The 13,579-nt window shown below is 35.9% G+C and overlaps 3 protein-coding genes across 3 annotated transcripts; all 3 read right to left on the reverse strand.

Moving 5' to 3' along the window:
• Positions 1 to 702: 702 nt before the first annotated feature.
• MELLADRAFT_59662 (uncharacterized protein) lies at positions 703 to 1,855 on the reverse strand (the record flags this gene model as incomplete). The annotated part of the gene is made up of 3 exons (XM_007405198.1): positions 703 to 1,463; positions 1,559 to 1,675; positions 1,753 to 1,855. 3 exons carry the CDS (start codon positions 1,853 to 1,855, stop codon positions 703 to 705), a joined length of 981 nt encoding a protein of 326 aa, XP_007405260.1.
• A 494-nt stretch (positions 1,856 to 2,349) lies between these two features.
• On the reverse strand, positions 2,350 to 3,648 carry MELLADRAFT_102458 (uncharacterized protein; the record flags this gene model as incomplete). The annotated part of the gene is made up of 6 exons (XM_007405197.1): positions 2,350 to 2,416; positions 2,512 to 2,822; positions 2,907 to 3,029; positions 3,159 to 3,339; positions 3,419 to 3,546; positions 3,637 to 3,648. The coding sequence occupies 6 exons, from the start codon at positions 3,646 to 3,648 to the stop codon at positions 2,350 to 2,352; spliced, it is 822 nt and encodes a 273-aa protein (XP_007405259.1).
• A 7,549-nt stretch (positions 3,649 to 11,197) lies between these two features.
• On the reverse strand, positions 11,198 to 11,953 carry MELLADRAFT_102459 (uncharacterized protein; the record flags this gene model as incomplete). The annotated part of the gene is made up of 1 exon (XM_007405196.1): positions 11,198 to 11,953. One exon carries the CDS (start codon positions 11,951 to 11,953, stop codon positions 11,198 to 11,200), a length of 756 nt encoding a protein of 251 aa, XP_007405258.1.
• Between the last annotated feature and the right edge of the window lie 1,626 nt (positions 11,954 to 13,579).

Consider the following 13,579-nt stretch of genomic DNA (forward strand, 5'->3'; position numbering starts at 1 on the left):
AGACTTGACTCATCATGACTTTATCCCAAGGTCGTGTATCTAGGATGAATGAATCAGACGTATCTTTTTTTAAAGACGGATATATCGAAACTGGTAAAAGTCAAGAAACCCTTACAAACTTTGAGGAAATCACTTTGATTACCATTTATATGTACATATCTGATTGAATTGTTAACACGATTGATTGTACTGAATTCTTTCTTTCAAAAGCGTTTAAAGGTATTGTAGGTTAACCAATCTCTGAGCAAATGGGTTTAAACAAAACAAAATTACTTTGATCAGTGATTCTTGACTATTTTTTTAAAAATATATGATCCGTAATGGGTTTTAGAAATGATACTTCCAAATCCCCAGAATCTCTGCAACACATTTTCTCAAAACGCTTGATGTTTCTATATATCACATTGCATTATCTGCTACATCGTAATATGAATTTCAGTATATTTTCTGTGACGCATACATATGTAAATTGTTGATCAAAAAGATTGGACAACAAAATCTTTTCTAAGAATATGATCACTATAGGGAACCAAAAAGTGATTGGAAAACAATTCTTATTTACCAACTTAGAAAATGTATAAGAAAATATTAGATCAGAGTTGATTTTGTAAACAATAAAATCAAGATTTCTAATTGCTACTTTCACATAAATTTTTAAATATTTAACACACAATAATCAAGAAAGTAATCAATCTCAAATCTTCAAAGACCCAAAACCCAAAACCCAAATGTACCAAAACCCAACCCATACCCAAACCTTCCAACCCCATAACCACTAGCACAACTACCCAAAGAATCCCTAGCCAGCGAATCATTCAAACTACTCAAATTCCCCGTACTACTACTAGTAAGATTATCAATACTCAAATGAGCCAAAATAGTAGCATTCAGACCATTTAAAGTATAATTATCAATCATCAAACCGGTTTCGAAAGTCACATTCAAAGAACCAAAAGTATTGTTTCCAAGTAATAAGATGGTACTTGATTGGTTTGATTGGAATATAGAATGATCAAGTAATGGAACAGACATGTTTGTGAAATTAATATTCTCAGGTACCAAAGTCATTGAAGTATTAGTTGGTAAACTAACATTCTCAATCATCGGACTACTCGAGGTATTCGAATGTAAAGAAAAATCATCTATTGAAGTATTGAAATTCGTGGTATTCTGGAATGGTGAAGTAAGCTTTCTGTTGATCAAATCAGTTAAGTTTTTGGTATTTGATGGTAAACTAGAATTCATGAAGGTCGGATTAGTTGTTGGAATAGAATCATTGATTGGTAATTTATTCTTTTCTGGTCTTGAGTTGGATTGGTTGGTAGGATTTGAAATTGTAGAATTGTTAGAAGAAGTAAGGTTTGAAGAATTATTATTGATGAATCGTAAACTTGATGTATTAGTGAGGCTGAGAGTGAGATTGGTAAGACTAGAATTATCGAATGGTAAACTAGAATTCGAATCTTTAAATTAAACAAATCATCAGATACTTCATCAGCAATCGGATAGAAGCAAACTGATTTTGGTAGAAAGAAATTGTACCAAGACACCCACGCACCTATGAGTTGTGTCTTTGAGAGTTCATCAGGATTGATATTTTCATGATTCATAGAATCTTGATTTGAAAGATCTCGAACTGAAATCAATTGATCAGATTGCATTTCTTCATTCACATCTAAAGCGTCGAAACCAAAACCAAAGTCAGACAATCAAACAAAAGGAAAGCGACAAGAAATCTGGAAAATAACTTACTAGGATTTCTTGGATTAAGATTGGTTTTCGGATATGAAGTAGATTCAGATGTATAGAAATCAAGGAAAGAAATCAATAAAAATAAATAAATCAAATACTTCATCTTGTTCTTGTTTGTAAAAAATCAATTTTAATCAAAATAGTTGCAAAAGATATCTCGAAGAAATCGTGAATTGATCTCACTTTATAAATATGAAACTTTTTTATCATTTCTCAAATCGTAGGATTACCAAAACCTATTCTAAGATTGATCAACTTTTAAGAAACTTTTAACTGAAAAGCTTTCTTTGAACTGATTTTTAATCTGGTATTAGAAAGTTAAACTCAATAAGATTTGAATCATAAATGGTTTTCATCATTACAATGCACCAGTTCATACCGAATTTAAAAATCTATTTTTCATAATCTTATAATCATCCAAAATACAATCTATATGTCTAGATGCATACCTAAAAAAACCTTGTACCCTTCTCCTTTTCACATTCAAAGAAAAATATAAATATAAATTATAAACATAAAATAACTTGGTTAAGATGACATACAAAATATAAAAAAACAATGAAATAATTCAAGATGTTTAACCAACTCTTCAAATGATCATTTTCTAAAGATCTTATCTAAGAAAACTCCAACCCCTCCTTCATTATTAGATAAAGTCACAAACCTAAACCCGAAAGAACAGAAAAACCCATCATCAATACCTTAAACCAAAACCTTTTCTTATTCCAAAAGACCAAAAAAAAATCCAAAAAACTCAACTTAGCCACCGACTTAAGTCTTTCATCAGCATTTTCCATAGCCACACTATATCCCGCAGAGCTTAACATCTCCAAATCGTTCATTCCATCACCAAAAGCCAAAACATGTTCAGGTCCACACTTAAACTGATGACAAAAATGATCTAATGCAACTGATTTGTTAATAGATTTTTGAACGATTTCTAAAACGAATGGTAAGGCTGTTGTTAATGATAATTGAGGATGAGTGGAGATTAGATCGGTTTGGAAGGATGATTGGACTTCGATCATGGATGGTTCTTCTACGGGAATTGTCGCTTTGATTATCTTTATCTGGATCGAATTGAATTTAATCATATGAATGCTTAGTTTGTTTTGGGGTTTGATGGGTTTATGTGTTTTTTGGGGAAGACTTACTTCACCTAATTTAACTTTTTCTAAAAAGGTTTCATCTTTTCCATCTATTAAATTCTTTTCAATCTTACGTACAATAGATACCCAATCTCTTTTCGGATTAGTTTCTTCATAAACAAGTACAACCTAAAAGAAAAAAAAAATCAAGTATCCAAAAAAAAAACAAGTAACCAGAAAAAAAAAAGTAAACAGAAAAACACACGATCAATTCTTGAAAAAAAACGAAAAGATTAGAAAATAAAGAAATGACATTACATCCTCAGGCGTAAAAAGAAAACAAGTTCGATTTAAACTTTTAGCAACTTGAACAATTTCCCAAGCAACTTGAGGTTCTAAAGTTTTACAAGAGATCATCTTTCCATATGAACCATGTAAGATTGCTCCATGACAACTAGCTGCAGGTGAGTCTTCAAATCCTAATTCTTTTATAAACCAACTGAAAAAAACAAAACAAAAAACAAGCAAGAAAATCAGATTTCGAGAGGATTTGAGGTGGAGGGAGGGAGGAACTTAACTCGCATGCACTTCGGTGTTTTCCTGTGCTGACGATTATAGGTATTTCAGGGTAATTTAATCGGATGTTTTGGATGGCTGAACGAGTGGTTTGATGTACGATTTGTTGATCTGTTATGAATGTACCATCCTAAAAGTTGTACCAATCAAGATAATCTCTCTTATTAGTCTTATTCGACTTTCTTTTTTTTGTTTTGAAAGGACTTTTGAAAACACTTACTACATCTGTCATGATTCTTTTTTTTTCAACAAACACGATCTGCTTATCAGGTTTGGTTTTTTTCGATGTTTCTTTTCAAAGCATTGATGGTGTTTTCTTACATTTTTATATCTTCAGGTCTAGGCATCGGTAATTCGTTGGTCTTCATGATGATAATGATGATGATGATGATTTATTCTGAATGTTTCGTAATCGACTTCTATGATAGTTATAGTTAGACTTCTTTCAAAAAGTTATGATAAGATTCGATGACGAGGTTGATGAGTGTGATGGTGGTACTATGGATTTTAGAAAACCTTATCACCAATCCTCCACCAATTTGCTAGAGTTTTGTATGTACATATGGTAAATTTGACCTCCTCTTTCATAAACGCCTTAACTTGAAATTTCCCCTAAACTCTTTATTTCAGTTTGGATTTGGAAGAAGTTTAACGTTCCGGCAAAAGCGCTCGTGCTCGTTGAGGGGCTCTCATGAATTTCCGAATCGGCTTTCTCTTCTCTAATTAATTCTATCTGCCAATCTCAACATCCCAACATCTCAACATCTTCGTAACATCGCCATTTCCCACCAAACCCACGAGGTGGAAGATCTTAACGTAGACTTAACAGAAGTTTCTGGAGTCCTGGACCAAATCGAGTTTACCGGACAGCTCTTCAACAGCCCTTGATCCGATTCTGAATCAATCACTTTGGTCATTCAAATCAGCAATATAATCAGTTATTCAAACAATTTTGATTCGATTCAAATCTATCGTTTGTTGGGTTATCAAAAATAATTCTTTTCAAGTTGATTGACTTCAGACTTTTTACTGAATCAAAAACAAGTTTTCCATTTGATTAATTACGATCAAAATTTTTCACTCCATTCAAATGGTATGGAATCAACCTTTTAGAAACCAATTCCAACTCAATCCAAATCCATCAATCAATGTACCCTCAATCCAACCTTACAACATGATTTTTCACATCTCAAGAGCATGTGAACCATTTTTTTTTGAGCGGGGATTGGGAGTGACTCGAGCTTTATATGGGAACACAATTTCCCTTCAAGTAGGATGATAAGAGTTGAGAAAAATCCATATGAATGAATGATATTACAAATTGTCAACAGTCACTTTGATTTGATCTCTCACATGGAATCACTCTCAGTATCCTTATTATTACTTGATGTGCTTAGGTGGTTGAATTGAAATTCATCATGAAACTTGAACTTTGAGAATCTATTCAACCAGAAAAAAATGATGGGCTTGAGTTCTTTTTTTTAAATTGGATAATAATTACTGACATATATGAAGATGAAGGTAAAGTTATGGACCAAATATAGGTTAAAGAGACCAAACAAGTCTAAGTTTCATGGATTAAGAAACTACATGTTATTTCGATTAATTTTTCTTGATCTCTTTTGAGATTTTAAGAATTCCTGGTTGGTTAAAAACCCCTTTGAAGTTAACAGGCCTTGGTATATTCTCATCTTGTGTATAATGATTTTTTTTGTTATAGAGCTTCATAAGGGTTATATCAAGATCCCAATGTTCAGAAAGCTTAAATTTGATTTATAGATAGAAAAAACACAATCTTGTTCATCTCTATTTCTCAGTCAGTGAATCTGTGAAATATGAAGGGATTTTTGATCAAACAAAAAATATCTAGTTTCAGACTACAGACAAACCAATTGCAGAGGGAATCTTTATAAATAACTTCTTCCAGGTGAAAAAACTCAAGGTGCAACATGTTTTTCAATTTCTTCAATTTTGGTTGTGTTCCCAGAGCTGGTGGAGGTACACAGAGGTCCATTTTTCTAGGGCACAGGGAAAAACACAGAGGTGTAACTCCAAGGTGAGAGAAGGCATCTGTGAAAGGACAGGTTTCACAGAGCAGGAATTTGGCGGGTTCCAAATTTAGAAGAAATGAAAAACTTTTTCACTTCTTCCTCAGCCACTCTCTCAGCTTGGAACAACTCCAGAGTATTTCCCTTTGAGTAGCTTTGTGTTCTCTTTTGTTTCATAGATAGCAAATTCTTTGTCTTTAAAAACTCACCCACCTCCCAGGGTTGAGGAGTCAGCCCGCCTCAGAACTTGCTCTCATTCTCATGGGTATCAGATGACAGCACACTTCTTGTAGCTTGCTGTATCAGCATACCCAGAGACCCCCCACACACCACTCGTAATGTGATACTTACAAGTAGGTAAGGTTGTATTCAGTGGTAGAACAAGTTCTTTGGTGAACAAGAAGGATTGCATATGTAATTCATTCATACCTTAAAGGTATAGTAATGGGAGGACTGGGAAAGAGACATTATATGTAGAGTTTCCCCCGTTCCATGTCTGTGCATGAGATTGACATATGGACTCAAAAAAGTACTGAATTCATTGGGATCTCATGATCAGCAAGCACTGTGTCCTTGTGGCAGTCGCCTGACAAGAAGCGCATACGGACTGCCTTTGAGGCACAAAGGCAACTTGTGTGCACTTGTTGACAAACAAACACCACACGGACATGGTGAGGTGCTTATGAAGATCATTATTTCTCAAAAAGTTCATTGTCTGAATAAAATTCTCAAAGATTTTGAGTGTGGCACCCTTGGCTGAAAATCTAGTATTTTCAAGTCAGGCAAGGTATCTAATACAAATGAACTGTGAGGAGTGCGCATCTGTTAGGCGTACTCTTCACTCAGAAAGTGATAAGGGAAGTAAAGTGTGGTCATAACGTGGTACACCCAAGTGAAGACTACAGCTAGTTGACCTCTAAGAAGAGGATTTGAGGAAGAGAGAAAGGAATTAAGGGCGGTGAAGAGCTAGTACGCTCTAACCTCCTGAGACTGCAAGGGGCAGGCTTTACAGTTTGGTGAACCAAAGATCCTGAAGGCTACTTTAGACTCCATATAAGGGAGGAAGCTTTGCTGCTTTACAGTTTATTTCTAGAGGATATGATGGCCCAAGGCTTGTAGAAATCAATACCGGGGTGCTCAGCAATAGAACCCGTGATGCTCAAGTTTGGTCTTTAGACTACACAACCAATCATGTACTCAAAGATCCTCTCTATAGGATTTCAAGTATAATGTGATTCTAATGTTGTGATGTGTTAAAAGATGGGGGATGAATCAAGGGAAGAAGGGGGGTTTATATATTCACAGGTCAAGTGTCAACTTGTGGTTGGCGTGTGATTCTTGTCTCACTTGTGGTTGGCGCTTGGGTTAGGTTTGTTACATATTTAATACATTATGCACATGTGTTTATGTGGCTCTTGACACTGAGCCGTGAGATGTACTTATGGATTTATACAAGAATATAATATTACATGTGTTACTGTTAGCCCGTGGTCGTGTAATCAGGGCTCAGGGCTGATATGAACAGGAATTAGATACCTTCATCATTCTATAATATCTTGTAGATAATCTTTGAAGTAGATATGATTCAGATTCTCTGCCACAAAGGTTGGCCAGGTAACTGATTTTGATTTTACTAGTAAGAATTGAATGAGCCAGAGAACCTTGATCAACAATCAACAGGAAACTCATTCTAACATAAATTGGTGCAGTGTTTGAAAGATGTCAAGTGAAGAGATGAGATGTTGTCAAAGTTTGAAAAAGTAAGAGAGATTGAATAAATTCTTTACATAGAAATGAAAATAAAAAATGGAATGAAATCCTATGTCATCATAACTGACCAGGAACAGAAACAGATAGAAATAAACAAAACACTCAGTCTAGGGTATCTTATAGCAACACTTAGATATGTAAAGTATCAAGAGGTGGTTGATGTTTGTAACAAGAGAAAAAACATGAATGAAAACACTTTGAAATGATACCAGGATACATTTGAATGTTGGCTTTGAATCATAATAATATATCTTCATAACATCAGGATTAAGAGGTGAAGGAAACCAAATCAACACAAATGAAACAATGGGGTGGGAGAGTTTTACACAGACCCCTTTACACCAGGTGGGTCTGTGTAAACAGCATTTGGTGTAAAGTTCCAAAAATTCCTTTTTGAATTTTATACTTGGTTTGATATTTTTCATCCTGTATGAAATCTCCCTGTGTAAATGACCCTGTCTAAAAATCCAGAGCCCAGAGTCATTCTCAATGTTTATACTGAATCTGTTTGACATTGATGGCCTGTATAAAGATTTTTGGTGTGAAAATTGTGGACCCAGACAAGGTCTTTGATTTCACACCAGGGCGAGTTACACTGAACCTGTTTTGTGCAAACATTCCCAGTGTTTTATTTGATTTCAGGTGCCCAATTTGCAATTTCACACCAAAGGATTTACCCTGGATGGACATGGATGTAACTTCCCACAAACACAAAGCATCAGATACCTCATATGGGAAGCCAATGAGCCTAATGAGATTAAATTACCTGATACCCAGTACTTCCCACATATCTGCAAATTGGAGAGTGGAGAATGGTGAAGATACATCAATTAACTTCAAAATCAATTTCTCTAGAAGAAAATTGCCAAGAACCTCAAGGCTTTTTGAGAAAAGTGTTATCCCGCAGTGAAATATTGACTTATTTTTATTAAAATAGGTCATTCCACAACCACGTCATGATCTATGCTCTGTGTTTGGCATTACAATGGACGCCCTTTTGATTGATTGACAAAGACCCACACTGTCCTCTCTTCCATCATCTTCAAACTCTTCTCAATATTGACCTACACCTTCTTCACCGTCCATTGTTGCACAAAGATCAGGACTATTGTCCCAAATTTCATTAATCCTTGTTTGGTTCTGACAGAGACAATCTTAAGAAATCTTGTGCTAGATATTCAACATTTTCTCAGAACCTTCATATGATCCATTAAATCATTAACATCAATAGTAAGATTCAATTCAATAGATCTCCAACTCCAAGGAGAATCAAATGAAGAAACCAATAAATAAAATCAACCAATCACCATGAGACATTGGGCTAGTTGGAAGCAACTATGCAGGCAGTGGATTGAAAGAAAAAGAAGATGAAATCAAACCACAAGTTCAAAATGGAGAGTTGAATCCAAGATGTAGTATTTATATCATCAAGATTATTAGCACTCTTATACCCTTCAACTTGTTTATCAACTTCCAATTCTTCTTCTGCAACAAGTAATTTTTTGAAATTTTTAGTTGATGAATTGAGTGATACAATTGTTAGAAGACCTAGAAAGAATAAATTGACTAAAAATATTTCCACATGACCCTTCAAAAAATATCACTTGTTTCATATGAAGGTGGCCGGCTTGCTTCAGCTGACAGTTTTATGACATATCTGCCAGTAGATGTTACAGACGACAATTCCACTCTTAGACCTCTATCTGATATTCTGAACATCAAGACTATCACTTGCACTGCAGACATTATTCGGGTTCCCCAAGTGGGCAGGGAAAAATGATTGGGAGTATGATTTGTCATAAAATGGTCTATCACTCCACACCTGAGCCATAACACCCACACTACATATGTGTAGCAGGCTCAGTGAATATGTGGTTATCATGTACATACAGTTCTGCTCAGTTATCTGCTCATCAGGACAAGTTATTCATATGTAATACATGCTGTAACTTCTTTCAGATTGAAAAAAGCTTCCAAAAGATTGACTACATACACTGACTCAATGTTTTGGTGTGATCTCATCAACTCAACTGCATGTAACACACTTTCTGTTACTAAGACATAGCTTCAACAATATTGCCTGAGCAGCTACAGAATTATATGTAGTGAATTTTTGGGAAAAAAATTTCAAAGTCGAAAAAGTTACATGTGGTATAACATGTGATTTATTTATTCTGATGGGCAAAAAACTGAGCAGACCTGTATGTACATGATAGACAACTATTGACTTAGCTTGCTGCACATATGTAGTGTGGGTGAAATGGCCCAGGTGTGCAGTATTAGATTCTTTTATGAAAAACTGTACTATTAATCATTTTCCTCTGCCAAATTGGGGAAGTTGAATGATGTTTACAGTGTTGTGATAGTGTTACAGGATAATCCCAGCTAACACTAAGTACATAGCTCAATCAAGCCAACAGTAACGCCAGGATGAAAACTAAGATCTCAGTGGTGCTCATTTTTTATAGTGCAAGTTGTCCAGCATTGCAAGCACTACTTGAAGAACTTTGATATTTGATCAGTTGAAATGCATAGCGGATGCCTAAAGAAGTTAGGTATAGAATGAGTTGTTGAAAAACATGAAATGAAGAGGGTCAGGTGCCCCAACCTGGCAAGGCTTGCGCATCTTGCCCATGTATGAGGGGACCATGAGATGTCACCATGGATGCAAGTCACAAAATAAAGCTTGACAGTCAAATTATCAGCAAGCTGTTCAAGTCACCGGTAATTTACATTTGTGAGAAACACAGAGAGGGGGGATCATGGGCAAGTAGCCACAGAATGATTTCTGAAAAAGTTACCTCAATGATTTGGATCCAAGGTATCATCAGATCAGATTCCCTTGGAAACACAGCCCAAGGTAATGATCTAAGGCTTTATTTGGATAAAAAGAAGACTCCAATCAGGGGTTTGTGTCCAAGGTAATTTGGTCTGATGATACCTCGGATTCAAATCATTGAGGCAACTTTGTTGGCAGTAATCCTCATCACTCCAAGGCAGGGTAACCTAGGACAGGATGTTTTCAGGCACTTTACACAACCCAGAGCCCAGAGAGATTTGGGGATTCAAAAAACTCAAGGATCTAAAGACCATGTGTTGAGGTTACCCCAATACACCTCCAGACTGAAGGCATCCCCCACAGTATTCTCAACCTAGGTTAACCTAGTAGAGGGTAGCATAAGTCTGAGAGCTTAGAGACAATACTCCTTAGCTTGTGTCCTAGTCCCTACATGTTCAATAGAGATAGGAATTCACATAAATTCTTGAAATCCAGATTACCAGCTAGGAAACTTTGTGATCTTGAATTGGTAGTTGAATAGTCTTCTGAACTGATTGTAAAGAAGTAACTTTAAATCATGTAATATGGTAATCATTTGAAAGGATGAGAATTATGTCAACTTGGTTTGAAGTATAAGGATTTCAAGAAAAAGTACACAGATAATTGAAGACAAAAGACCCCAAGTAATACAAAACAACAGAAAAATTGATAATAAAAACAGAAAGACGTGTTGGAAAGTACAAGTTTTGCTGGTCAAAATGTATATATACCAGGTTAAAGTCTTGTAGACTGAATAATGCCTGTTGAGATATACATATATGCTTAAGAATCGTGTTTTAGGATCTTACATGCACACAATTCCAAAGTGAGCACAGGATACATGATAGATTTTCAATGGAACAGAACAGTAGAAGGAAGATTACCCAAAATAGAATATAGAGATCACTGGTACAATGAGAGATTGAGGGTTTTCCGTAAGTGAAGGTAGTTATTGTTGGCATCATTGATCCAAGTTTACAGGTAGTTGCCCGATTTGTGAGGTTCAGGAGTGCATCACACCATCTGAGATATGAACCAAGAGATCCACTATCAGTTCATCTTTCAAAGGCAACTGGTAATCTAGATTGGAAACTCACCAAGACGATGGTCTACCTATACCTTTCAAATTCGTCATACACAATAAATCAATTCGATCCTTCCCAACATTTTGAAGGGTGGATTGGAATTCCATTCAAAAGCTTATTATACCTCATTTGTTGAGCCAACTGATCTTTAACTCTCTCCCGTTTGAGTGACCTAATCATCGGAGCCAAACTAGCCGAAACATGTTCATTTTTCAACTCTTCATCAATCAAATTAAAAGAAGTTAATTGATAAAAGATCGGTCTACTTTCTAAAGCTTTAGTTAATTTGTTTTTGATGATCAATCGATTAATTTTTTCGGATGTTTCATACGTTTTGATGGATGTAGGTGAATGTAAATAAGATCCAGAATTGATTTTGAATTCTAAATTCAATCCTTTTAGTATTTTACTTTTTGCTAAATCTAATCGGTTAGGTCGGTTTAGTAAATAAGGTTCTAAACATGTGGTTCCAACTGATCTTAATCGATGTTGATGTAAAACTGAATCATTTGCTAAACTCATTAAAAGTTGATGACCTGTTGATTTAAGTGAATCTAAATCTGGTATATCTAAACTTGTGAAGATTTGGAGTATGATGGTGATAGGTAAGTTGAGGATTGGAAAAGGTTTTGATGGGTTTAATGCTAGCCATGCGTTCAGTTCTGATTCTGATTCTGTTTTATTGTGTTGGATTTGGGTTTGTTTAAGTGAGGTTCGTTGCATTTTGCGAGATGATGGAATTGAAGTTGAGCTTGCAATTTCAGTTCGAGTCAAACTTGAAGAAGTTTCTTCAAGAGTTGCTAGTGGCAAAGACATCTTGGTATCAAAGTGTTCGAGATTGAGTTTTTGATTGAAATTTGAAAAGCAGCTGCGAAAGGAGGGGAAATGTTGCTGAGCATAATTGGTTTGATGCGGTTCCTTTCTGACTCGGCAGGTATAAGAAACAGGGGCTAGGAAGTATGTACACAGTCAATTCACAAAAACTTGACCAAATTTGCCCGCAAAACTCCAGTAAATTCGTGGGGAATTTGTGACAAGGTTTTCTGAATTGACTGTATCTATTCGGTCAGATGAGCTTCTGCGGTTCCTTTCTGACTCGGTAAGACGTTGAAGTGGAAGAAACAGGGGCTAGATAAAGCACGTAGTCAAACAGACGTGAACGAAGCGGATTGGGTCACATGCCGTGCAAGCTGTGCAGACAGAATTTTTCAAGTGAGTACATTTGGAATTTCATCAATCTGTCACAAATTGATGACAGGTCATTTCTCAAAACGTCATCTTCAAGGGTCACAGGGGGTCTGCTCGGATAGGAGTTGTATACTCAACTCTTATCCTTGAAATTTTCTCGTGATTTGGAGCAGTGAGACGAGAACCATTACAAAGCCATAAAATTGATATCTTACATAGACATCCAAATCGTCAAAGCCCAACTAAGGAAATATAAGTTTAAGGAAGAATAAATGTTGTACGATTTCAAGGACAAGTATTCATCTTAAATTGTGGCTCTGTCTGCGCCGTAGCCGATGTGATAGACCTGTCCGGACTGGCTTCTACCGAGACAAAAAAACACAATAAACCCTATCACAAGACATGTATAAAAAACCATGTTTCCATGAGGAGCCGTAGTGGATGGTGATGGAGAACTTGGTTCAACAGCTGGTTGTTCTGTTTCATCGACTGAAGCAGTGGTCACTTCTCTGGAGCTGTCAGCATTCAAAATTTTGGCAGAAATGTTAGTGGCTATATCTGATGTCTTCACGGTGCGGGACATTAACTTACGTGCGATCAGAGGCATCGACCTCACTGAAATGGTTTGTTGGAGTGACTATATCTGAAAGCCGAGTTTGAATAGACAGAAGTGATTCATTACTTTCAGATGCTAATTTGCGGATGAATTCGAATTGCTGTGCTTGCTGCACCATAAGCTGATGAATGCTTTCCTCTATCTTTTCTAACCGGATGTTAGGCTCGTCGGATAATAAGAGTGTGACCGTTTTGGAGCTCATTCTTTTTAAGAGTTTGGTTTCTGATTTTTGTTTCGGTGTTTGTTTCAAGAGTTTGACAAGGATGAACAGAGTTTATCAATTTTTTGAATCAAGTCGATCGCAGAGTTTTGAAAGACACTGACAGTTTTATCTAATTTCCTTGTGGATGACGCACGAGTTTTCAATTGACGAGTATGCGAGTTAATGGATGTTTAAGGAGGTTGGAATGCTGTTGCGAATTATTGAAAGATCAGTCCCGGCGAAGTCAAGTTAAGGGAACACAAAGCTTACGATAGAAATAGTATTATAAAGTGTGATAACGATATTGTTGGAGTGAATCTATTCAAGATCAATGAGAAGAGATACCAAAAAACACAGACGGAAAATTAGGACCACAATTTATATTCCTCGGATGACCAAAAAAGTGAAGAGGAAAGAAAGGAACATGCGAATCTAC

This window comes from Melampsora larici-populina, assembly GCF_000204055.1.
Source record: "Melampsora larici-populina 98AG31 unplaced genomic scaffold MELLAscaffold_3, whole genome shotgun sequence".
Classification (NCBI taxonomy): Eukaryota; Fungi; Basidiomycota; class Pucciniomycetes; order Pucciniales; family Melampsoraceae; genus Melampsora; species Melampsora laricis-populina.